The sequence below is a fragment of the Bubalus kerabau genome, chromosome 12 (assembly GCF_029407905.1).
Source record: "Bubalus kerabau isolate K-KA32 ecotype Philippines breed swamp buffalo chromosome 12, PCC_UOA_SB_1v2, whole genome shotgun sequence".
Classification (NCBI taxonomy): domain Eukaryota; kingdom Metazoa; phylum Chordata; class Mammalia; order Artiodactyla; family Bovidae; genus Bubalus; species Bubalus kerabau.
In genome coordinates this window covers 75061527-75088302 of record NC_073635.1, presented here as the reverse complement: position 1 = coordinate 75088302, position 26776 = coordinate 75061527, and the positions used below count along the sequence as shown (strand labels likewise).

The window sequence follows — 26776 nt, the reverse complement described above, 5'->3', positions numbered from 1 at the left end:
AAACCTACTACAAAGTTAAAAAGAATAACATCTTTAGTTACTAAAGCTCAGTCATAGTCAAATGTTAAGAATCCAGAAAGAACCTACAGTTGAGTCAGTAAAAGTATTAGCTGTCTGTGCAGTAAAGATAGGTCAATATGCAAGTCAATACAACTGCCCGATCCTGAGTTGACAGGTGATACAAAACACATTTTGCTGTGGAAGAGAAATCAAGGAATGGGAATAGCAGACAGAGCCTAATAGCTTTTTGCCAGAATACCTCACAACTTCTCCGTTGCTTTCATCATTACACTCTCAGGATACAGCTTTTATAAGATCTTCTCCCATTTTGGTCATTGTTCAGAGCTTTCAATATCATTTTTGTTGTTGTTTACTAGGTCTTCATTTCTCTAGTTGTGGTGAGTGGGGACTACTCTTTGTTGCAGTGCATAGGCTTTCTGTGGTGGCTTCTCTTGTTGTAGAGCACAGGCTCTAGGTACATAGACTTCAGTAGCTGTGGTGCTTGGGCTTAGTTGCCCTTTGGCATATAGGATCTTCCTGGACCAGGGATTGAACCCATGTCCCCTGCATTGGCAGGTAGATTCTTGTCCACTCTACTGCCAGGAAAGTCCTCAATACTATTTTATCTGTTCCTCTTGCACAATTGTCCCACTGCTTACTCTTTATTCAATGTTCTGTTCTTTATGTCAACCTGAGTCTCTGACTTCTTTTCCTTCTCCATAAAGAAGTTTTCTTAAACATTTTTTTTACAAGTCAGGTCTACTGGCAACAAAGTGCCTCAATTTTTGTTTATCTGAAAAAGTATTTCTCTTTCACTTTTGAACAGTCATTTCACAAGCTACAGGGTCCTAGGTTGGTAATTTTTTTCTCTCTGCACTTAAAAGTTTTCACTCTATTCTCTCCTTGTTTTCATGGCTTCTGAGGAGAGCTGAATGTATTCTTATCTTTGTTTCTCTATAGCCCAAGTGTTTTAACTTAATTTGAAAGTCATATACCTTGTTGTGGGGGGATATTATTGTTTTTACTTTTGACATTAATTCTGTTTGGTGTTCTCTGAGCTCCCTGGGCCTTGGTTTGATGTTTGGCATTAATTGGATAAAATTCTCAGTCATTTTTCCATATTTTTGTTCCTTTCTTCTCTGTTTGAAATTCTTATTTTGCAGATGTTGCACTTTTGCATTTGTTCCTCAGTCCTTGGATATTCTGCTTTTAACAGTCTCTGTTTTCTTCAGTCTCTGTTTTCTTTGCTTTTTGGTGTTTGTGGATTCTATTGATATATCCTTTGAAAAAAGTGAAAGCCGCTCAGTCGTGTCCAACACTTTGTGACTCCATGGATTATACAGTCCATGGAATTATCCAGGGCAGAATACTGGAGTGGGTAGCTATTCCCTTCTCCAGGGAATCTTCACAACCCAGAGACTGAACCTAGGTCTCCCGCATTGCAGGCAGATTCTTTACCAGCTGAGTCACAAGGGAAGCCCAAGAATACTGGAGTGGGTAGCCTATCCCTTCTCCAGGGGATCTTCCCATCCCAGGAATCCAACCAGAGGCTCCTGCGCTACAGGCGGATTCTTTACCAACTGAGCTATCAGTATATATCCTCTACCTTAGCAATTTCTCCCTCAGCTATGTCCAAGTCTATTAATAAGCCCATCAGAGGCATTCTTCATTACTGATATGATGCTTTTTTGTCTCTACCATTTCTTTTTGGTTTTCTTATAATCTCTATCTTTCTGCTTACATCACCCAGCTATTTTTGCATGCTGTCTACTTTATCCATTAGAGCCCTTGATATCTTAATAACAGTTGCTTTTAAATTCCTAGTCTGATAATTCCAAAATCACTGTCATATCTGATTCTGATGAAATGCTCTGTCCCTTCAAAAAAAAAAATTTTTTTTTTTTTTCCTTTTGGTGTGTCTTGTAACTTTTTCTTGAGATTCAGACACTGATGTCCTGGGTTGAAGATACTGCTATAACAGGGCTTTAGTAATGAGGTGAGGTGTGAGATTGGGTAGTTCCCGTGATTAGGTCTCAGTCCCTCGGTGAGACTCTGCACTGTGAACTCCACGAGTGTTTCTCATTTTTTTCTCCCCCAATTCCTTCCCTTTTGTGGGACAGAATGGCTAGAGACAGCTGGAGTTGAGCACTTCCCCCAGGTCAGTTAGGCCCAGTTAATACCCCAGCAGGTTAGACTTTGGTTAACTAGTTTTCCCAGAGGACAGGCCTTCTTAAGAGGACTGAGTTTTCCCATCTACAGTATTCCAAATTGGCTACTGCCGGGAGCCATGGGAATTCCCACTCATGACAAAGGTCATGAGGAGAGGCCTGATATGCAAAGGCGAGTCAGGACTTGAGGGCCTCTCGCCCTGGACCTGCCTGAGCATCTACCCCAAAACCAGAATCTGTCTGTTTTACTATTTTATGACTTTCACCAACTCCTCTGACATTAACAGGGGGCTATCCCCGACCACCTTTCTCTGAAGGAAATCAACTTAAAGCTCTAGTTAATGAGCCTCCTGGGCATAATAGGAGTGTTTAAATCCAAACAGCTCAGACTGCTCTCTAACTTGCCTGACAGGTTTACTCAGACTCCTACAGCTATGCATACGATTGTTTACAGTCTCCCAACCTCGAGAGGCACTGGAAGCTTAAGATATTCAAATAGTATAGAGCCTCTCAGAGAGTTAGAAGTTGTTAGAACTAGTAGATTTCATTGTTGAGCCAATGCTTGCTGCCAAGTTTCCACATCCCCTGTATTGTATCCTTGGAATATATATTAATTAATATAGTTGGTACATAGAAAAAATAAGTAGTGGCCTTGGTGCTAACAACTTTAGACCCTTAAGGTAATAAATCCTTTCCTTGTTGTAAACCCACTGCACCTCTGCCCTATAGGAATGCAACTTTATCTAATACCGTCAGAAGATGGCACCAAACTTTAAAATAATTACTCTTAGAGAAAATAAGTCTTATGGTTGACAAACCTTTATCAGAGTCATAAAATGTTAACAGGCCTTCTGGCCAGAAGATGATGTAAATCACCTAAACCATTTGTATACATAAGTTTGCAGAAAAGAAAGCCTGGTCTCCGTAAGGATCAAAGACTTCTGACTTTGCATGATTTCACACCCCCTATTATCCTCTAATGGAGAAGGCACTGGCACCCCACTCCAATACTCTTGCCTGGAAAATCCCATGGATGGAGGAGATTGGTAGGATGTAGTCCATGGGGTCGCTAAGAGTCGGATACGACTGAGCGACTTCCCTTTCACTTTTCACTTTCATGCATTGGAGAAGGAAACGGCAACCCACTGCAGTGTTCTTGCCTGGAGAATCCCAGGGATGGGGGAGCCTGGTGGGCTTCTGTCTATGAGGTCGCACAGAGTCAGACATGACTGAAGTGACTTAGCAGCAGCATTATCCTCTATGCCCAACTTAAGGTATATAAGCTCCCTTTGAAAATAAAGCTATGGGCCTTGCTTAAAGCTTGGTCTCCCCATGTCGTTCTTTCTCTTTCCTTTTCCTTTTCAGGCTGATCCCCTGAAGCACAGGGGCTCTCTGCATTCACTTTCCTGCCTGGGCTTCTAAGACCCACTTGAGAAGGTGCCTAAGGTGGGGCACCTTCAGCAAATCGAAAGGGTGCCTGCAGCCTATGTGAGCAGAGCAAGTCCTGTGCTGGGGCTTTATTGGCTTTCTGCGTAAACCAAGGAATATCAGCCTCTTTTCGCTCCTCTATTTTCTTAACTGCAGAATTCTTTCCTTATTTCTTTCTCTATTTCTATCCTTTTCACCAACACCATCATCCTGAGGGAATCCCTGGATCTTACTGGGGCTGGACCCTGGTAGGCTACTTTCCCTCCCCCAGCAGGAAGGCTGAGGGGATTTTTCCTTGGTATTTACTATAGGATACTGGGGAAGCTCCTGGAGGTAAATCTCACAAAATTGTGAGTCCTCCTATGACTCAGTCCTCCAGAGATTTTTAATTCTCAAATTGTTCACACTGAGCCTCCAGCAATTCATTAGTTATAGTTCTGGTTTTTCTCCCAAAGAACAAGTTCCTCTGGTGTTTTTCACTCTGAGTCTCTGTTCCAGGAAACCTCGATTTCCTCTATCCATCTGGGGGCCTTCCCAGTCCCCGGCGTGGTAGTTTGTCTAGTGCCGTCCCTTCTCTTACAGATGCAAGAGGAGGTTTCTTTCTTTCTTTCTTTTTTAAAAAAATCTACACTTACCCATTATCTTGTCCAATATGATGGATTTTTCTTGTTCCTTTTTTTCTTTTTTTTAAACCTTCAGATTTTCACAAGACTGAGTCCTTGGTTTTCAGGTTTTGGTTCAGATTTCTCTGAGCAGCTTTCCTGATTTCTCAGTTTATATCAGGGCTTGCTGGACATCTCCAACCACTATCACCTTCCATTTATTTTCTTCATAGTCCTCATCAAACCTGATATTATCTTTTTCATTTACTCGTTTACTGTCTATCTCCCACTACTTGAATGTAAACACTGTGAGAAGATACATTTTACATGCCTTGTTTACCATTGGTTCTCAGCATTTTGAAGGGTGTTTAATGTATGGTAGGTGTTCAATAGCACTGTCTAAAAAGGATTAATGATTTATTTAATCATTTTGCTATAGCTGAACTTAAAAAGAAGTTCACGTCAATTCAGTCACTCAGCCATGTCTGACTCTTTGCAACCCCATGGACTGCAGCACACCAGGCTTCCCTGTCCATCACCAACTCCCAGAGTTTACTTAAACTCATGTCCATTGAGTTGGTGATGCCATCCAACCATCTCATCCTCTGTCATCCCCTTCTCCTCCTGCCTTCAATCTTTCACAGCATCAGAGTCTTTTCAAATGAGTCAGTTCTTCACATCAAGTGGTCAAACTATTGGAGTTTTAGCTTCAGCATCAGTCCTTCCAATGAATATTCAGGACTGATTTCCTTTAGGATGGACTGGTTGGATCTCCTTGCAGTCCAAGGGACTCTCAAAAGTCTTCTCCAACACCACAGTTCAAAAGCATCAATTCTTCATTGCTCAGCTTTCTTTATAGGCCAACTCTCACATCCATACATGACTATTGGAAAAACCATAACTTTACTAGACGGACCTTTGTCAGCAAAGTAATGTCTCTTCTTTTTAATATGCTGTCTAGGTTGGTCATAACTTTCCTTTCAAGGAGTAAGCGTCATTTAATTTCATGGCTGCAGTCACCATCTGCAGTGATTTTGGAGCCAAAGAAAATAAAGTCTCTCACTGTTTTCATTGTTTCCCCATCTATTTGCCATGAAGTGATGGGACCAGATGCCATGATATTCATTTTTTGAATGTTGAATTTTAGGCCAGCTTTTCACTCTCCTTTCATTTTCATCAAGAAGTTTTCAGTTCCTTTTCACTTTCTGCCTTAAGGGTGGTGTCATGGATATTTCTGAAGTTATGGATATTTCTCCCAGCAATCTTGATTCCAGCTTGTGCTTCATCCAGCCTGTCATTTCACTATTTTACATTTCCACCAGCAATATATGAAGATTCCAATTTCTCAACATTCTCTGTCACATGTTTTAGTATAGCTATAGTAACAAACCATTTTAGATCAGTAAGTATAAACAAAGGTCTTAATGACATCTCCCCCATGTTTGTAAGCTCTGTACCTGGCCTAGTGGTCAAGCTCCTAGAAACACATTCAATAAATATCTGTTCAATGAATGAAATAAAGGAAAAAACAGATTTTTATTTTTATGTTGTCTTAGGTTTTAGATTTTACAAAGAGCATTCATAAATTCTGAGGCTTAAAATTATATTGCAGGAAATAGAAAGAATGGGGATTTCCCATTTGTAGATCTGAAAACAGGTCAGAAAGTTTAGGTAATAAGAAAAGCATCTAAATCTCTGGTCCTCTGGCTCCAGATCCAGTCTTCTCTGTACAGTTCAACACTGGTTTTCAATATCTTTTCTAAATACCACATTAATTTATGTCCAGAAAAGGATACAGCAGAAGCTGAAGGGACTGAGTGCATCTGGCAGTTTGGAGATGGCATGGCTGAAGTGACTTAGCAGCAGCAGCAGCAGCAGCAGCAGATGGCTGATTATGGTCCTGAGTTAGTTGTGGGGACTGGAGAGAACAGTCTGGGGAAGCCTGACAGGAAGGTCACAAGACTTCCAACATCAGCAACCAATTCTTTCATTTTTGAAGTAGAACTCGCAGCTGAGTGTGTACAGCTGTGGAAAATGTAGGGCATGTAAAAGAGAACTGTAAATCAGGTGAGGTCTAGTAACACATTTGGATTGCATTATCTGAGAGAGAGCTAACACCAGAAAGGTAGGTAATTGAAAAATTACAATTTTCAGCTCTAACCATTTTCTTTTTTTGCAACAGAAAATTTCAAACATGCATGAAATATCAAGAAAATAGCATAATAAACTCTCATCATGCTCATCAATAGAAAATTGTCAACACCTTCTTATATGTTTGACTCATAAAAAACGTTTGAATATATTAAGTGTTTCCTTAAAATTGATTTCCCCTCCAGCATTAAGGTATAATTGACAATTAAATGTTATGTATATTTAGATGTTCAACCTGATGACTTGATATACATATATATTGTGAAATATTCATCACAACCAAGGCAATCACCACATCCATCACTTTACACTTTTCCTATTTTCCTTTTTTTTCTTGTTTATGTTGGGAACACCAAGATCTACTCTCTTAGCAAATTAAAAGTACACAATACAATATTATCACATTACTATACACCAGTTTTCCAGAACTTACTCATCTTGCATAACTGAAGCTAAAAGACATCATTAATAACACCATTTCAGCTAAGGTACATGGGAAATTATCAAAGAATAATATGGTGATCTTTTTGTAAGCACATAAATTTTGATCTTTCTTCATTCAGGGTAGATGGGGAAGAGAAACTGTTGAGCTGGTAACTAAACATTTATGAGTAGGAGCCCAAGTTATTGTTCATTCAGTCCTGCAGTCATTCATTCATTCACACAGCATATTCTAAGCACTTTTCACATACACTGTCCATCCACCAGTGAGACAACCATGCTGAATCCCAGCTTGGGTCCAAGACCTTGGACAAGTGCTGTCCTTGAGCCTCATCTTTCTTATCTGTTCAGTAGGGATAATACCTTATTGGACAGGGCATCCTTAGAGTTGAAAGTGAGGTAAGGCCCCCAGAAATGTGCATATGTATTTTGTGACCTATGCCACAGTTATTTGTCTAGGCCCTGAGCACAGGATGAAAGCGATCAGGAGGCAGTCTCTGTCCCCCCAAATTCCCCTTTACCAATCTAAGAGGGCAGCAAAAAGCTCACAGAGGTGGGCTGTTCATGCCTTCTGCCAGCTTTCTCCAGGCCTTCCCTGCAGCCCATGGGGAGCTTTGGAGCAGCAGAGGAGGGCAGAGTCTGAACCTCCCCTCTTCTCCTTCTGGGTGAGTGCCTGGGCTCAAGACAGAAATTTCAGCGGAGTTTGCAGCCAGGTGGGATCATCCGAGCTGGTTCGTTTCTTCTGGGCAGTCCTCTACCCTCCTCCATCAAAGAGCTGGTGGCCTTGCCTCCCACCTGCACGCGGCTCCTGGAAGCTTTGGCTTGACTGCCTCTTCGTCCTGCAGCCCCACACAAGGCTCTACTTCAGCCAGAGCTGTAACGGCAGCGCAGAGCCAGTGACCCGAGGCGACCGGAAGGTTGCGCAGTCGGGGAAGGCGGAGACCGGGCGGGCTGTGGGTGCTCCACCCCAGGAAGCCTGTGGTTCTCAGGGTCCGCCCAGCAGACCCGGAAGGCGGCCTGGTCTCCGGCATCCCAGCGGTCGCGCCCCAGCGAAGCGGGAGACTCAACGCGGCCAGACTAGCGCAGCGCTGCTCCACGCCTGCCCCGGGCCAGCACGATGCCCCTACTGTACCCGAAGGTGAAGCCCAACCCGCTGCAGAAAGCAAACCTCTGCTCGCGCGTGTTCTTCTGGTGAGCGCCCCCCCAGGGCTGTGATAGGCGGCAGTCACCGGGCCCTCCGCTGCCGCCCCTTTCAGAAACGAGGTGGACCCTCCCAAAGCTGTCCTATTCCCCTCTGCACCCTGGCATGGGGGGCATGTCAGGGGCGGGGCCAGGCGGGAGCAGGGCTGGGGAGGGGGACCCGGTGACCTGGTGGCGGAGGTACAGGGTCTCCTTGCTTTGCTGCCCGCAGCCCCTCCAGAGCCAGTGGGAAAATGCACTGCACACCGTACCCCCGCCCTCCCCTCTTCCACTCTTACCTGCTTCTCCTGAAGGCTTAGGAATGGAGGAGCCTGCCAGACTACAGTCCATGGGGTTGCAAAAAGTTGGACACTCCTGAGTGACTTCACTTACTTTCCCAATTGCCCTATGTGGCAGTGTGTTCCAGCTCCTATGACCATGTATTTCTTTCCGTCTCCCTTTCTCCCTGTGCAGCTCTCACTGTATGACCTGGTACCTAGTTGGGGCAAATTTCACGTCAGTAAAAAATGAAATGTTTTTTTATTTAATGAATGGGAACATTATTCTTGAACACATTTTGCTTTTGCCTGGGATACACAGCCAGGACTGAAGTATGTATTTTACCAGCCTCTTTCCTTACTGTGAATATCTCTGCTTCCACCTTTGAGAATCACCTTGGGGATGGGATCTCTGAAGTCAATGGGGTCTCATCTGCATCTCTAGCCTTCTGAGAAACAGTGCATGGTCTTGTCCAGGAGTTCTTTGGTCCTGAAACCACAGAAGAGTCCCTGAGCTGGGAGGAAACACACAGATGAAAAGTGGCTCAGAGAGGTGAAGCTCTTAACTGAAGTTTTCCATCTACTAGCTGGGAGCACTAACTAGGTGGACCTGAACCTTTGGGCTTTAATTACACTTGGATGATTACTAGAATTTTGGTTTCTGGACCCTAACCCATTTATCTTTCCCCCAAATTCTGGTATTTCTTTCTTTTATGAAACAAGCTGGGGGATCTCCAGGAATTGGGAGATTCTATGCTTGTTCTGATGGTGGTTTATACAGTGTGTGTAGCTTCATCTCTTGGCCATGTGGTGGCCCTTAAGGAAAGAGGGGCTTAGAGAAAGAAATATTGGTGTAGTTACTGTAAATAATAATAAAGTAAGAAAAATTCTCCCTAACTTCAGGCAGGGCAAGGAACTCTCCAAACACCTTCTGTTTGTGAATTTTCAAAGTGTATGTGCCTGGAAATGGGAAGTTGAGGACTTTTCATTGATTTGGGTGGGCACCCATTTCCACTTTTCCTGCTGGAGGGAAAGGCACTATTACCTCTTATTTTATACCTGAAGGCACTGAAGCAGAGAGGTTGAGTAAGTTGCTTACTGTTAAACAGACAGTAAATAATGGAGCAGGATCCCAAGTCAAGCAGTCTGGCTCTGAAGACTATGTTCCTTGTATATGTAACTAATGTCACCAAATTGGTCTCCTGGACTTATGCTGGGCTCCTAGCCCAGGCTAATACCCCTTATCTTGGCTGAAGAGGTTGCTTTTCCACTCAGATTCCCACAGCCAGTAACTAAATCAACAATAAGACTGGAACAGCACGAGCTTTATTCAATGGCCAAAGAATGGAGATAGAGAACTTAGTTCACAAATTAACTTCTCAACCCAATTGGGATCAAGGTAAAAGTGAAGAAACTATATAAAGAGATGGAGGAATATTCTTGACTTATCTGAGAACGGGGGTGTGATTTGGACCTGAAACTGAGGAAACACTCCTTTTTAGTCCTTGTGTGGGTTGTTGTCATGGCCATTATCAAGTGTCATGGCACGAGTGAGTATGTCATTTAGCATACTAATATATTACAGTGAACACATAATGAAGCTTGGGGTCTACAGGAAGTTAGGTCTTTCACCATTTTGGGCCTAACCAGTTCTAACCATTCTGATTTTTCTCTACAACTTCTTCCTCTTACATCTGAACCTGAGACTCAGATAAGAGCAGGTGGTTTCCATTGAGGGAGGGGCAGAGATAAAATTCTGGAACAAGAACCTGGTAAAAATTCCTCCGTCCCTTTTTACTGCTTGCTCCTCATTCTTGAGGGACTTTGAAAGGGTGAAGGTCAGTCTTCTGAAACTGTTTTCTGCTGTGCATGGATGTTATCATGTGTTGGGTTTAGAAGAACAGAAGTTTTCCTGATTCAGCTAAGATAAATCTGATTATCACCTGGCTGAAGTTCCAGTTGTTCACACCCTTGGGTAAATACTATCTGCCGTTTAATTGCCTCAGTTCTCCAAGAGATGAAATGAATGAGGCAACTGAGGATACACAGACCAAAGAGCAAGAGATGGAGAATAACTGTAAGGGGTCCTAAGAATGGCAGAAGCCCAGGGAAACTGGGATCACTGTTTTGATACTGTCTGAAATCTGTTCAGTCAGGCCCTTCTTGTTTTGAGTATTTAACCAAATGGCTTTCTCTCTCTCTTTAAATTTTTATTGGAATATAGTTGATTTACAATGTATTAGTTTCTGCTGTACAACAAAGTGAATCAGTTATACATTTATCCACTCTTTTTTAGATTTTTTTCCTATGTAGGCCATTACAGAGTATAGAATACTCTGTGCTATACAGTAGGTCCTTATTATCTATTTTATACACTGTAGTGTGTATATGTCAATCCCAGTGTTCCAAAATGTTCCTCCTCTCACCCCTTCAATTTTTTTTTTTTTTTACATCTGTGACTCTACTTCTATTTTGTAAAGAGTTCATTTGCAGCCTTTACTTACATTCCACATATAAGCGATATCATATGATATTTGCTTTTCTCTACGTGGAAGCAGCCTTCTCGAACAGTTGGGTTACACTGTCTTCTAGTTGACCACTCACCTTAACATAGAAACAACAGGAAATAGTTTCAAGGGCATGAATTCCTTCTTGATCAGCCAGCAAGTAATCAGGGGCTACGCAGTGGTCAAGTGTCATGTGGGCCAGAGACCCAGTGAAGAGTTCATCTTTCTAAAGTTGGAAACAGGTTCTCTAGTTACCCAGGCCACTGCTCAAGTGACTTTTTTTCTTTAAATAGTTTTGGCTTTATAAATTGTTCCTCGTGCTGGGCTTACCAAGGCTGCTACAAGGGTGACAACTCTTTCCATTACCAGTCTAGCTCCCTCCTGACTAAATAATGGCTCCATTTGGATGGGAGGTTCAGTTAGCATAGTTAAAATCTGAATGTAACCTGGATCAGGGTGCATACCTCCTATAGCCCAGTGTCCACTGGTAGAGTTTTTTTTTGAGACAATTTGTGGCCCAACCATGGGTGGTCCTTGCCACAGAGACCTTGAGAAAAACACATCCCCCAAGGGGGCACACTGTCTTTGGGTTTTCCTGAGTCATCTTTAGGCTAATGGTGGCACCCTTCCATCCAGATTACTGTCTCCATAGCCAGACCTCCCTCCCTCCCCAAGTTTGCTTTGGTATGATCCTGTTCCCAGAGCGCTTGGGTGTGGTCACTGTCTAGTTGGCCAGGCCTGTTAGTGGAGGGCTCATACTGGAAAGCTTGGTTGGGCCCCCAGAAAACAGGAATTTGATTAACACATACACATACATTTTGCTGGGTTGGGGTGGCAATAGGGGTGACCTTGATGTCCCTGGGCAGAGGCCTGGGCATGAAGAAATTAAACTGTAGTTTGGTGATGTTGTCAGCTATTAGTGGAGTTTCCTGAAAGTGTAGGGGGCTATATTTATCCCCTGACTGAGGCTGAAGGTGGCAAACCCCACAGTCAGTAAAATTCCAACCCTTAAGAAAGTTTTGTGTTACATTTTAAAACACATTAATCTTCCAGGAAGTGATAACAGGGAGGACTATAAGAAGAATCAGCCCATGCATTTTAGTTGGAAAGATGTTATTTATCTTTAGGATATCTTGTGAAAGTCAGGGTCAGAAAGAAGCTTTCCTGATGGGAGTCTGATGGGACTGTAAGGAGGTCAGGGTCCAGAGCCTGTTTGACTCAGGGTGTTTTTTTTGTTTTGTTTTGTTTTTTATTGTAAATTAATGATTTACAACAATGATTCCCTGTAAAATTTCCTTTGTGTTATCAGCTGAACTCAAGAGATCTTGAGACCATAAAGGTACAACTTATGTGAATATGACTGGAGATATTGAGTCTGATGGGTTTTCCTGATAGCTCAGTGGTTAAGAATCTACTTGCCAATGCAGGAGACCCAGGTTTGATCTCTGGGTCAAGAAGATCCCTAGAAGAAGGAAATGGCAACGCACTCCAATATTCTTGCCTGAGAAAACCCATGGACAGAGGAGATTGGCATGCTGCAGTCCATGGGGTCACAGAGTTGGACATGACTTAGCAACTAAACAGCAACAACAAAATCCTTGAGTCTGATACAGTTCAGAAAATTTAAGTCCTTGGTAATATAAGTACATACTACAGCCTTAGCCACAGTGGCCATTCAGCTCTATTCTGTGTGCCTGAGCCAGGGTAATTTTATTTTGACTTCTAAATGTATTTTTCCTAATAATTAAAGAAGAAGTGCAATGTACAATAGACCACAAAGAGGGTATTCTAAGTTGTATTGTGTGTAAGCCAGAGTGACTTACTTATACCTCGATATATGTGTGTATGTGTGTTTGTAAAGATCCCCTGGAGAAGGGAAAGGCTACCCACTCCAGTATTCTGGCCTGGAGAATTCCATGGACTGTATAGTCCATGGGATTGAGAAGAGTTGAACACGACTGAATGACTTTTACTTCACTTCACTTCACTTCAAGCATATGTATAGTTTTCCCCCTACATCTTTGTATATTTAAAATGTAGCCTTTTTTTTTTTTTTTTTTTTTTTTTACAAACCCCCTGAATGTAGGATTCTAATTAGACAGAGATGTGTAGTTTGGATATATGTCACTCTCCTTTTAATGTTTAACAGGTGGCTAAACCCCTTGTTTAAAATTGGTCACAAACGGAGATTAAAAGTAGATGACATGTACTCGGTGCTTCCGGAAGATCGCTCCCAGCGCCTTGGAGAAGAGCTGCAAGGGTGAGCACAGGCAGCAGGGAGGAGGTGAGGGAGAGTGAGAATTTCCACGTGGGGCTAAAGGTGTGCGGGGGCTTTACCTTCCTCTGGGTTCTTCTGAGATGTCTCCCCTAACACTGCGTGCTCATCCCCCTCAGGGTGACCCTGGGTTTAGCCTACTTTGGAAGCTGGGGGAGCCCGTGTTCCCTGTGCATCCGTGGATGTGGAGGGAGCCTGCAGCCATGGCCTTGGAAGCCAAGCTCTGTCCCCGGAAGTGGGGGTCCCTGGAGGAGGGTGTTTGTCCTCCTGAGTGACTTGTGACCCTGTGAATCCAGCACAGCTTGGCAGGAACTTGTTTCCAGAATCTGGGACTTTTCCCTCAAAATGTGTGTTTCTGGTGCTTCAGTCAGCACTGCTTAGCTTCCAGAAGCCCTGTGAGCAGTTAGCCAGCATCTATGGGGCAACCACAGAACAGTCTGTAGTAAAGGCTTATCTTTCACTCTGTCCTCTTTCCCCTGTTTTACCTGTTGTGGAGACACTTTTCTTTACTGGGCTTTGTTTCTCATCACAGGTACTGGGATCAAGAAGTTGAGAGAGCCCAGAAAGATGCACAGGAGCCCTCTTTAATGAAAGCAATCATAAAGTGTTACTGGAAATTCTACTTAGCTTTGGGAATGTTAACATTTCTTGAGGTAAAAGCTTTTACATACAGTGCGTTGCTTTTCAGTATATGCAGGTCACTGCTGAGATGGATGGGACTGAGGTGGGGAGAGAAGAGAGTGGCTTAAGGTCTGAGGGTAAATCTCATCTAGGTATCATGATATGGATGAGTGACTGTATTTATCTTTAGAAAGATGCATAAAGGACTGGACCTCTGGGGAATACTTTTTTTTTTTAACTTATTAAAACATAGTATAATGGAAGGATAGCACCAGAAAGGAAAGATATTTTATACCATGTTAGGATGTTCTTGGTGCTCAGTATAAATGCTGAGTGATCCTTGACCAAAAGAAGATCCTAAAACCTAGAGGAGTAAGTGCCCTGTGGTTTCGAGGAAGTAAACCTAGAGCCGAACCTAGAATCACGTAAGATATTTTACAGGTGCTCAGCAAATAATTGTTAACTTGCCCAGGGCACATCTGACAAATGCTTTCCTAAGAAGAGATCATCTCCTCTCCCCTTGCTGTGGAATAGAACCTAGGTCCCTGAATCTGGGCAGGAGCTGTCAGAGCTCCCAAGAGCACACCCTTTTCTGGACTGCCCCCTCCCCTTGGGCCAGGTCACCCAGGTCAGAGCCCGCCCTGGGGAGGAGCTCCAGCTTCACCACAAATTGTGGAGAATCCATGCACCCTCCATGCTGGTTTCTGTCCTGGCTGTGGGGGTGGTTTACTGCTTGAAGGGGGAGTCTTGGTAGCCTGGCATTGGCAGAGGGTGTAGGAGGGGCTGTGCAGGCCAAACTAAAGGCAGAAAGTTATGAGGTCAGTGACCTTCATGACCCTTAAGATCCTGGGTCAAGATCCCCCATGAGACAGTTCACCAGGGTACACAGTGCTGTCAGCCCCCCTATTCTGGCTGAGCCTGCTGGAGGTCTGCTGCAGAACCCCCTAGGTGGCTCATGCTCTCCATGGTCCCTTAGTACTGCCTTAGGGACATGGGCGGCCTGTGAGTGTGTGAGGGCAGGAGGGATGGAAGATACAGTTGCTGTGAAAGGGGTGTTTTAGGTGGAGAAGGTGTGAGCTGTCGTCAGTCCATCGAGTTGGGGTGAGGTGATGGTCCATGTGGTTTACAGATGGGCGGCATGGCTCTTGTTTAAAGGCTGTGTTGTACTGAAAGGCACTGTGGGCAGTGGGTAACTGGGTAGGTGAAGTCCACCCCACACAACTGGAGAGACAGAATCTGTCAGATCCCAGGTGACTGAGTGGTCCTGGGAGATGGAGTTCTCGTTCATGACAAAGGTGTGTTGACCATTGTCAGAGGGCAGAACAGGTATGTGGGGCAGAGTGTCACCTTAGAAAGGATGCTGACCACCGAGATGCTGCAGTGCCTTGTGAAGAGCAGGAAGTGGGAGAAGGAACAGGAGCCCTTTGGGCTCTCCTAGCCTTTCTTTGACCTACAGTGTGCAGCTGTCCCAGTGACCGTGTTTCTCTATAGTCACAATAAATCTCCATTTGAAATACACAACTGGCAAGCTGGTGTGGCCTGTGTGTGTAGGATTTCCTGACCTCACACAGAAGAACTTTCATGAATTCTGCTTATCCAGAAATCCTAGGGCCTTGGTGTGTGCCTATGCTTGCCAGGTACCTGGTTGGTTGAGTGGCCTCTGAGTTTAATGTTGAATCATATCCTGGAGCAGGTCTTTCTCTGCTGTCCCTGGTTCTCTAGTTTCTCTTTGAAACCAGATGCTGAAGAAGCTGAAGGCAGCTGGGTCTCAAAGTGCAGCCCATGTGGCTGGGTTTGAACTAAGCTGCTGGTTTTTCTTGCTGTCCTGAGCTGTCAGCACCTTGGGTGGGATCACTAAACCTCAGATGGATCCCATCCTAATATGAGTCCTGGGTCTTGGCTGTGGCAGCTCATAGGAGAAGCAGACAGAGAGAGTTCTTCCTAACTTGGGGTTCTTCAGAATAGACCCCACTGTGGTGCCGGGAGTGTTGATTTCAAAGTTGTTCAACTCTAGGAGTACTTCCTACTGGGGATCTAGGAAGGCCAGGCCTGGGGGCTGTGTAAGGCAGCAACTGGTAGAGGCCTGGCCCCTCTTTCAGAAGGTTGTTTTTTTTTTGTGGTCATAGCAGAGAAGTGGGGAATCAAGGACCTGGCTGAAGTGGGGGCTCATCCCCAGTAGTAGTACTAGAAGTACTAGTAGCGGTACTAGTTAGTTATATAACTGATTGTATGAAGCAACTTTCCATTTTGTAATCTTCCATCTATGCTGCTTGCTGGTTTTGTATTTTAGATAGTGGAAGATCTAAACTCAGTCAAGGATTTTCTAAAATTTCCTCTAAAGTGGGAGGTCCTTTGTGACCTCCAGCCCTGTTTTAATTCTTCTGGTGCACGGAACACCTTGTGGATCATCCATGATTCCCAAGCCATGTGCTGTGACCACCCACAGCACAGACATTGCTGGAAGCACCAGCAGGAAGAGGTAGGTGATGCCAGTCCAGGGCAACGCTTTTGGGGTTAGGATTTCAAAGTGTGAAAACCTCTGTCCTTTGAGAATTGAGGAGTAAACATAATGCTTGAAGAAACAAATACCAGGCTGAGTTTGAATGTGAAGCTCCTGCAGGTCACCCCTAATTAGAACAGAACAGCGAGTGAGTTCCTAGCATGTCTGGCCCCTGTGTGCACCTCCACAGGGACTACGGGTGGGGAGGACAGAACTCTACCTGCCCAGGGCCCTCAGAGTAGAGAAGAGGAGCCTGAATCCTCTGCCTGCACCAGAGACACAGAGACCATCTTCCCAGGTCATCAGTGCTTTTCTCTGAGAGATGAGGTCTCCACCTGCTGGTGTATAAGTGGGGTGACCTCAGAGAGCCAGAGGGGGTTCACTCAGTCCCTTCCCCTGAGCAAGGAGAACTGATCGGGGGTCATGTCCTATTCCAAGGAATCTTGGAAATGGGCCTATCCTTGTCCAGTCACTTGGCCTTCGTCTTAGGCGACTTTTACTGGTGGTCTCTGGTCTGGGTGGAAGCTGTAGGAAGGCATATGTTTATGCAAATATTCACTTTGGAGCTCAGATGACGAGCAAGTTGTAAACAGAGTCCTCTGATTGCCACAGTGGGCTTTGTGCCTCAACTCAGGGCTTGTTCCCTGGGCTTGGCATTTATTTTTCAACCCTTCTGTGTCCCTCACTTGTGCTTAACCCAGAAGGCTGAGGAGTGGCTACTGGTGGCAAAGATACTGTGGGCTAAGAGCAACCAATTGCTAAATTTTTAGCAATCTGCTTAGAAGTGAAACCTTTAATTGCTGTCTAGAATATTTGGCTTTTACACATCACTTTTCTCAAGTGGAGGATCACACACAGCAAGGGAGAGGAAGATGGAACATTGAGCCAAGCAGATGGGGACCTACAGGGCAGACCTACTGTGTGCACCCTGCTGGTTCTTAAGAGTGTAGCATTAGCCATTAGATTTTAGTAATATCCACAGTGATGACCTTGAGTTATAATTGAGGGGAATGCTTTCCAATCCACTTTTTCTTTTTTAAGCATATGTACGTTTTTATTGGAACATTAAAAGAAATTTTAAAAATTGAAGTATGATTGACTTACAATGTTATGTTAGTTTCAGGTGTACAATATAGTATTCAATATTTTTATACATTGCAAAATGATTACCATAAGTCTGGTTATCATCTGTCAACATACAAAGTTTTTCCAATATTATTGAGTATATTCCCCACGTTGTACATTATATTCCTGTGACTTATTTATTTTGTAACTGGAAGTTTGTTCCCTTAAGCTCTCTCACCTATTTCACTTGTTACTCCACCCTACTCAATTCATTTTCTTTTAGAAGTCAGGGAAGTAGGTGATTCATTTATAAAAGATTCTATCCATAATGATTAAAATATTTATCAATCTGCTTAGAAGTTAAACCTTTGATTACGGTCTAGAATATTTGGCTTTTACACATCACTTTTCTCAAGTGCTTTTCCATGCTCAGTTGTGGATGTGTCTGATGGTGAAAGTAAGTCCGATGCTATAAAGAACAATACTGCATAGGAACCTGGAATGTTGGTCCATGAATCAAGGTAATTTGGATGTGGTCAAGCAGGAGATGGCAAGATTGATCATCAACATCTTAGGAATCAGTGAACTAAAATGGATGGGAATGGGTGAATTTAATTCAGATGACCATTATACCTACTACTGTGGGCAAGAATCCCTTAAAAGAAGTGGAGTAGCTCTTACAGTCAACAAAAGAGTCTAAAGTGCAGTATTTGAGTGCAATCTCAAAAACAACAGAATAATCTCAGTTCATTTCTAAGGCAAACCATTTAATATCTCAGTAATCCAACTCTATGCCTGAACCACTGATGCTGAAGAAGCTGAGGTTGACCATTTCTGTGAAGACCTATAAGACCTTCTAGAACTAACACCAAAAAAGATGTATTTTTTTTTGTCATAGGGGATTGGAATGCAAAAGTAGGAAGTCAAGAGATACCTGAAGTAACAGGCAAGTTTGGCCTTGGAGTACAATATAAAGCAGGGCAAAGGCTAATAGAGTTTTGCCAGGAGAACACACTGGTCATAGAAAACACCTACATCCAGCAACATAAGAAATAACTGTACACATGGACATCACCAGATGGTTAATACTGAAATCAGATTTATTATATTCTTTGCAGCCAAAGATGGAGAAACTATACAGTCAGCAAAAGTAAGACCTGGAGCTGACTGGCTCAGATCAGGAGCTTTTTATTGCAAAATTCAGGCTTAACTTGAAAATAAGTAGGGAAAACTATGACATTCAGGTATGACCTAAATCAAATCCCTTGTGATAATACAGTGGAGGTGATGAATGGATTTGAGGGATTAGATCCGATAGACAGAGTGCCCAAAGATCTATGGTTGGAGGTTTGTAACGTTGTACAGGAGGCAGGGACTAATACCATCCCAAAGACAAAGATATACAAGAAGAAAAACCTATCTGATTAGGTTTTACAAATAGCTGAGGAAAGAAGAGAAGCAGAAGGCAAGGGAGAAAGGAAAAGATATACCCAATTAAATTCAGAGTTCCAGAGAAGAGCAGGGTGAGATTAAAAGGCCTTCTTCAATGAAGAATGCAAAGAAATAGAATAAAACATTAGAATTGTAAAGACTAGAGATCTATTCAAGAAAATTAGAGACATCAATGGAACATTTCATGCAAGGATATGCACATTAAAGGACAGAGTTGGTAAGAACCTAACAGAAGCAGAAGATATTAAGAAAAGGTGAAAAGAATACACAGAAAAACTATATAAGAAAGGCCTTAATAACCCATATAACCATGAGGTATGGTCACTTACCTAGAGCCAGACATCCTGGAGTATGAAGTCAAGTGGGACTTAGGAAGCATTACTATAAACAAAGCTAGTGCAGGTGATGGAAGTCCAGCTGAGCTATTTAAAATCCTAAAAGATGATGCTGTTAAATGCTGCATTCAATATGCCAGTGAATTTGGAAAACTCAGTAGTGACCACAGGACTGGAAAATGTCAGTTTTCATTCCAATCCCAAAGATGGGCAATACCAAAGAATGTTTGAACTACCATACAATTACACTAATTTCACATGCTAGCAAAGTAATACTCAGAATCCTTCAAGCTAGGCTTCAGGAGTACATGAACGGAGAACTTCCAGATGTACAAGCTGGATTTAGGAAAGGCAGAGGAACCAGAGATCAAGTTGCCAATAACCGTTGGGTCATAGAAAAAAACAAGAGAATTAAAAAACAAAACATCCACTTCTGTTTCATTGACTATGCTAAAACATTTGACTGTGTGGATTACAACAAACTGTGGAAAATTCTTAAAGAGATGGGAATACCAGACTGCCTTACCTGTCTTCTAAGAAACCTGACATGCCAGGTTGGATGACTCACAAGCTAGAATTAAGATTGCTGGGAAAAATATCAATAATCTCAGATATGCAGGTGATACCACTCTAATGATATAAAACAAAGAGGAACTAAAGAACGTCTTGATAAAGGTGAAAGGGGTGAGTGAAAACACTGGCTTGAAACTCAACATTAAAAAGATTAAGATCATGGCATCTGGTCCCATCACTTCATGGAAAATAGAAGGGGAAAAAGTATCATGCATCGAACCTGGATGCTTGGGGCTGGTGCACTGAGACGACCCAGAGGGATGGTACGGGGAGGGAGGAGGGAGGGGGGTTCAGGATGGAGAACACGTGTATACCTGTGGCAGATTCATGTTGATGTATGGCAAAACCAATACAATGCTGCTGCTAAGTTCCTTCAGTCGTATCCGACTCTGTGCGACCCCATAGATAGCAGCCCACCAGGCTCCCCCGTCCCTGGTATTCTTCAGGCAAGAACACTGGAGTGGGTTGCCATTTCCTTCTACAATGCATGAAAGTGAAGAGTGAAAATGAAGTAGCTCAGTCGTGTCTGACTCTTAGCGACCCTATGATTGCAGCCTACCAGGCTCCTCCATCCATGGGATTTGCCAGGCAAGAGTACTGGAGTGGGTTGCCATTGCCTGGCAAAACCAATACAATATTGTAAAGTAATTAACCTCCAATTAAAATAAATGAATTTATATTTAAAAAATTTAAAAAAAAGAAGGGGAAAAAGTAGAAGCAGTGATAGATTTTATTTTGGGGAGCTCCAAAATCACTGTGAATGGGACTGCAGCCATGAAATTAGGATGCTTCTCCTTGGAAGGAAAGCTATGAGAAACCTAGAAAGCATATTAAAACACAGAGACATCACCTTGCTGACAAAGGCCCATATAGTCAAAGCCTATGGTTTTTCCAGCAGTTATGTACAGATGTGAGTTGGACCATAAAGAAGGCTGAGTGCCAAAGAATTGATGCTTTTGAACTGTGGTGTTGAAGACTCTTGAGAGTCCCATGGACTGCAAGGTGATCAAACCAGTCAATCCTAAAGAAAATCAGTCCTGAATATTCGTTGGAAGGACTGATGCTGAAGCTGAAACTCCAGTACTTTGGCCACCTGATGCGAAGAGCTGACTCATTTAAAAAGACAACTGATGCTGGGAAAGATTGAAGACAAAAGGAGAAAGGAGTGGCAGAGAATGAAATAGATAGCATCACCAACTCAGTGAACATGAATTTGATCAAATCCCGGGAGATAGTGAAGGGTAGAGGAGCCTGGCATACTGCAGTCCATGGGGTCACAAAGAGCCAGACACGGTTAGACTGAAAAACAACAACAAAATTCTTACCTTCTTCATTTATTTGCTGAAATATTTCCATAAAGAGAAGCTTTGTCGATATAAACTCTTTGGCTTCCCTGAACTATAGTGTTTATGAAGCCCTAGGAAGAGTAGGAGGTATTTTCAATTTCCCAGATGATGCTAAGGTGCAGTCAGGATGAAGACCACTATGCAAAAGAGGAGCGAAGTTATATCTTGAGTCCCGATGGTTATTATCTCCCTAGATTCACTCCTTTTTCTCCTTAGCTCAGGATCTTTCTCAACTCTACCTTTGTCACCTTTTCCCCTAATTCTAAAAATTAATTGCCCACTCATTTTCCCAGAAGCTCACTGGTTTCTGCTTTATGGTTTCCTCAAGCATTTTTTCTTTGTCTTAGAACATGCTTCTGTTTTCTATTTTTTCCTCATGAATGAGAGATCAGAAAGTTGGGTAAGAAATACATCAAGTACATGTGGAAACCTGGAAGAGGAACTGTAACCACTGCGGCAATTCTAGCATCTAACTGTGTAAAACGTTCCCTTAAGAAGCTAGAGGAGGGGTCCAACATCAGGTGTTTCCGGAAGGCTGAATACCACAGACTCCACCAAGAAATTGTGGAGAGAGACTTTCAGATGTTAATGATGGGTGTTAAATTGGGCTCTTTAAAAAATCCTTTATGATTTCACATTTGTGAAGATTTCTTGTGAAAAAATAAGAAGTATATACTCAGTTGGCTGTGGAAAGAATATTCATGGGATCTTAGATTAATATGAAAAATAAAAGGTTTATGGGAGCAATTTTTGACCTTGTTCCTACTCTCCAGAAAGTTTTAATTTGGTTAATTTCATGATTGATAATGAATATTGTTTAAATTGTTCTCTTTCTTACTAGTTGAAGGTTAGAATCAATAGTGAACAGATGAGAGAATTTCACAGTGGCACGCACCAGTACCAATTTACATACAGTATGAGAATAGCTTACAGGAATGGCTGCCATCTATGTACCCAGCGTGAGCCTCAACTGGCCCTCACCTCTTGGGAGCCTTTCCAAGAAGGGCATAATAATCAGAAATTGTGCCTTCCCTTCGGACTCACATCAGTGTTCCATTTGGAGTCAATACTTGAACAGAGCATTGGACATATGCAGGAGTTAATCTTCTGGCAACTGGAAAGCCTTTTGCCTAGTATACCTTAACTAGTTGCTACCAAATGCCAGAAATGGAGACAGTTACAGGTTTATAAATGCTGCTGCCAGCTGGCCTTTTAAATGAATCTTCATATCTAACCTTATCTTCTATGTGATGAGGATGTATATACTCAGTCTACCTTTAATGAATGCAATCACTTCTGTACTATGTATTCTGGAAGCTTTAAAGAATCATTAGTATGTGTATTTTTATTCTCTATGTGTACCTTGGGGTTTTGCTTTAACAATTTTGTGTTATTGACTATTTTGTTTTCTATTTTGTTGAGAGAAATAACTGGAAATTTTCTCTTTACTTATTTTTCGTTTTTAACTTATTTTTCTTAAGGAGTATAAAATCAATTGTATTTCAGTAGTTTCAACTTATGCTAGAATGGAAATTCCTTATACTTATGCTTTTTACCACTTTTCTGAATTATTATAACTACTCCCTGTTGGAGGCAAAGTAGTGCCTAAGAATAACAAATAATTCTATGAGCAAAGTATTTCAAATAAAAGTTCCAATTTGTGTTCAAAAACACTTATTATCTCTTCAAAACTTCAGTCCCAAATAAAAATAACCACCATCAAGGGAAAAAAATAGTGGACACATGAGTGGAAGATCTTGGCCTTGAACTGGCATTACACCTTAATCAGGCCATTTGCTCTCAGCAGAAAAATCCAGATGATAAGATGGCAGTGGCCTTTATTTTGGTCTCTCTCTCTCTCTTTTTTTTTTTTTTTTTTTTTTTTTTTTTTGCTAAACCTGTTGCATCTATCAGTGTTATCTTTTGTGGATGACATTACGTATAATGTCTTCTTTTTCTTAAAATTACACCAATGTTAGGAGAGTTGAGTAATAGGTAACAGTAATTCCCAGAAACAATCATAAGTTTCAGGAAAGTTTGGGATGACAGGTGTTAGTGCTGGACCTATGGTGGAGAGCCTCCACTCTGTGGCTGCAGAGTGGCTGCCCTTGTCCATACCTGGGCTGGGAGTGCCCATGTGTACAGTTTGATGTTCTTGCTTCTCTGTGTGGGCCTCCACATTTCCATCTCAGGAAACTCAAAATCGTCTGTTTTATGATCTACTGTATAGGTGCTCTTCCATTAGCTCTTAATGCCCCTTGGGATAAATGGTGGAGATTGATGGAAATGTAACAGTGAACCTTTGTGTTCTTGAGAACTGAAGATCTTACTCTGATCTGATAATCTACTCATAATTCTTCAACTAAACAGTGTCCCTTCTCTATAGTAGATGAAAGATACTATGACCTCATGGAAGGTGAGGTGCAACCCGTGAATGTGTGTGTGCATGTGTGAGAGCAATAGGAGTGTTGGGTTTTGATGATATGCTTATCTGAAGGACAGGAACAGCTTTCTGTAAATGCCCTGATCGGGCACTAGTTGGTTGAGCAGAAAATGCATGTTAGTTTTGTTTCCTGTTTGGTGTTCTGTATTCTCCTTCCTGTCCTCTTGCAAGTGGGTTCTTCAACTTTGGGCAGACAGAAGAGAGCTATCAAAAGCAAACCTGTCGGTTGTTTACCTTGTCTATATTGATAAGGAGTGATTGATTAAAAGGAAAAGCTTGTTTCAAAGTTGAGCTTCTGAAAGATTTCCAGACTTGACATTTTGTCTTTTGAGAAGCCTGGGGAGGAAATGATATTGCGGACTGAGGTGTTTACTTTTGGTAACTTGGATTTGTGTTGAGTGTTTACTTTTCCTTGATGGGGAAGAAGGGGACCTTCAAGGGGTGACTAGAGGGAGGAAGTAGGTTGCAGGCTAGAATGGCTGTTTGGTAGGGTGGGCAAGTTTAGTTTTGGGAAAGAAAATTATTTTTCCTAAGTCTTACCAGGTAAGCTCCAATGCCCCTCCAAGTCACTAGTTTAGGATTTTAGTAATTTCCTTGAAGAATAGATAGTTGGTAATATTTCTTCCAAATCAGCACCTGCAGTGTATGGCAGATGAAGAACCATGGATGACATAAATTTTTAGCCTGGCTTCTGCCACATTTAATTTTCTATTTCAAAGAACATCCTAGATTCTAGTGGGTAGAAACATATTGAGGCAGTGCACTGTGGAGTGGAGAGAATAGGAACCTCCCAGGCCTGATTTCCTTTGATGCTCCAACAGATGCTGGGCTCCATTCTCTTGATCTACTGACATGTGGAGTTCCAAGTGGAAAATGGTGGATGTGTTTGTGCCAGTATCTCAGTTCATAAAGGCTTTTTAAAATTGTTTTAGCTGCTCTGGGTCTTTGTTACAGTGAGCAGGCTCTTCACTGTGGCATGAGGGCTTCTCTGGTTGTGCCATGTGGGCTCCGGAGCATGCAGGTTCAGTAGCTGTGGCATACAGGCTTTCTCGTTGTGGTGTGTCGGCTTAGTTATACCAGAGCATGTGGGATCTCAGTTCCGCAACTAGGGATTCAACCTGTGTCCTCTGCATTGGAACGCAGATTCTTAATTACTAGACCACTAGGGAAGTCCCCATGAAGGCTCTTAAAACAGAAGATGATGACAAAGCATGTGTCTCCCATACTGTTTTGGGCTTTCTGTTGGGCTGAGATTTAAGAGTACATAACACAGGGAGAGCTGCTAGCAGGGATAATTTGCATGCAAATTTCTTACCTTTTTTTTTTTTTTTTTGCTACCTTTTGCTTATTTATCTTAGACCACTTTGGTCAAGACTCTCTATATTTTGCCACATGTGTTCTAAAGCACAGATTATAATATTTGTTAAGCATCCACAGTATACTAAGCACAATGTATTAAGGTTTTATTGGCTTTGAATGTAAGTTTTACTTTAAGGTTAAAACTACTGTCTCTTGTCTTACAGAAGATAGTCAATCTGCATATCTTCTTTTATAGTAGCCATGAATGTAGCATTTTTTCAAAATACCTTTTTAACATGATGATAATAATAAAAATGAAGCTTGTGTTTAGAAAAGGTGGTACAGTGTACATTTCTAATTAAGCTTTTTTTCTTTTAGGAAGGCACCAGAGTAGTTCAACCCATACTTTTGGGGAAGATTATTAGTTATGTTGAAAACTACCATCTTGCTGATTCTTCCACTTTGCATGAAGCCTATGGCTACGCAGCAGGGCTGAGCGCCTGCGTGCTCCTGTGGGCCATTCTGCACCACTTGTACTTCTTTCACATTCAGCGTGTGGGGATGAGGCTGAGAGTAGCCATGTGCCATATGATCTACGGCAAGGTAAGTGTCACTCGGTACCACAGTGTGTACCTTCCCTGAAGCACCAGAAACATTTGGGGCTTCCCTGGTGGCTCAGATGGTAGAGAATCTGCCTCAATGCAAGAGATGCAGGTTAGAACCCTGGGTGGGAAAGATCCCCTGGAGGAGGAAATGGCAACCCACTTGGGTATTTTTGCCTGTAGAATCTCCATGGACAGAGGAGCCTAGTGGACTCCATGGAGTCACAAAGAGTCAGAAATTACTGAATGACAAAACAACAAATCTGTAAATTATACATTTTGTAACTGGAATCATTTATACCTTACTGGAGAAGCTTGCTATTTGCGTCAAGTCAATTTTGTTGCTGTAAACAAACTTTACCAATAAATAAAAAAGTTTTCTATTTAAGTCAGGTCAGGGTCATCTTTGTTAATTTTTCACCATACACTGCTACATAACATCCACTAAATTTGTAATTAAATCTGATTTAAAAGTATCAAAAGTATCAAATTAACTTTCAATGCTTTCATGCCTAAATCTCCTAGTGGTGTTTATGGAAATTTTATTGTTGTTCATTAAACACTTCATTTATATCAAGCTTATATTAAAAAAAGTGAACTTCAATGATGAGATCTATAAAATTAAATCTAGAAACAAAGAATGTCTTTGAGAAAGGAAATGATTATAATTTCAAAAGACCCATCTGAGACTTGTGGTACCAGATGGTGGACTAGGACATGTGCTTATCTCCTCCTGTGAGAATACCAAAATCATAGCTAGCTGTTAAGCAACCATCAACAAGAAGACACTGGAACCTACCATAAAAACATACCCCACCACGTCCAAAGACAAAGAAGAAGCATCAATGAGATGGTAAGGGGACTGCAAACATGGTAAAAATAAAATCTCAGACTTTCTGGGTGGGCGACCCACAATCTGGAGAACAATAATACCAAAGAAGTTTTCCCACTGTTGTGAAGGATCTGAACCTCATGTCAGGCTTCCCAGCCTTGGATCTAGCAAAGGGATTGGGAATCTCTAAGGAATCTGAATTTGAAGGCTAATGGAATTTGATTATAGGACTTCTACAGGACTGGAGGAAACAGACTCCACTCCTGGAGGGCACACACAAAATCTTGTACATGTCAACATCCTGAGGAAAGGAGCAGTGACCCCAAAGGAGACTGAATCAAACAAATCTGCTAGTGTTGGAAGGTCTCCTGTGGAGGTATGGGTTGGCAGTGGCTCACCATGGGGGTGGGGTACTGGCAGCAGCAGTCCTGGGAGGGGTCCCTTGGCATAAGTTCTCTTGGAGGTTGCTATTAGTCCTACCATAGAGCCTGTAGATCCCAGGGTTGGGTCTCCTCAGGCCAAACAATTAACAGGGAGGGAGTACAACCCCACCCACTGGCAAATAATTGCAATAAAATTTTACTGAGCATGACCCTACCCACCAGAGAAAGAGCCAGTTTTTCCCACCACTGTCCCTCCCATCAGGAAGCTTATACAAGGCTTTAGCCTCATCCATCAG

At 42.4% G+C, this 26776-nt stretch overlaps 1 protein-coding gene across 1 annotated transcript in view; it reads left to right on the top strand.

The window, feature by feature from the left end:
* Positions 1-7797: 7797 nt before the first annotated feature.
* LOC129624177 (ATP-binding cassette sub-family C member 4-like) overlaps positions 7798-26776 on the top strand; it is a 164348-nt gene continuing 145369 nt past the window's right edge. The window contains exons 1-4 of the mRNA XM_055541873.1: positions 7798-7981; positions 12904-13014; positions 13562-13682; positions 25042-25266. Of these exons, the coding sequence (XP_055397848.1) occupies positions 7908-7981; positions 12904-13014; positions 13562-13682; positions 25042-25266 (531 nt within the window). The 5' untranslated portion in view covers positions 7798-7907. The remainder of the gene's footprint in view (positions 7982-12903; positions 13015-13561; positions 13683-25041; positions 25267-26776) is intronic.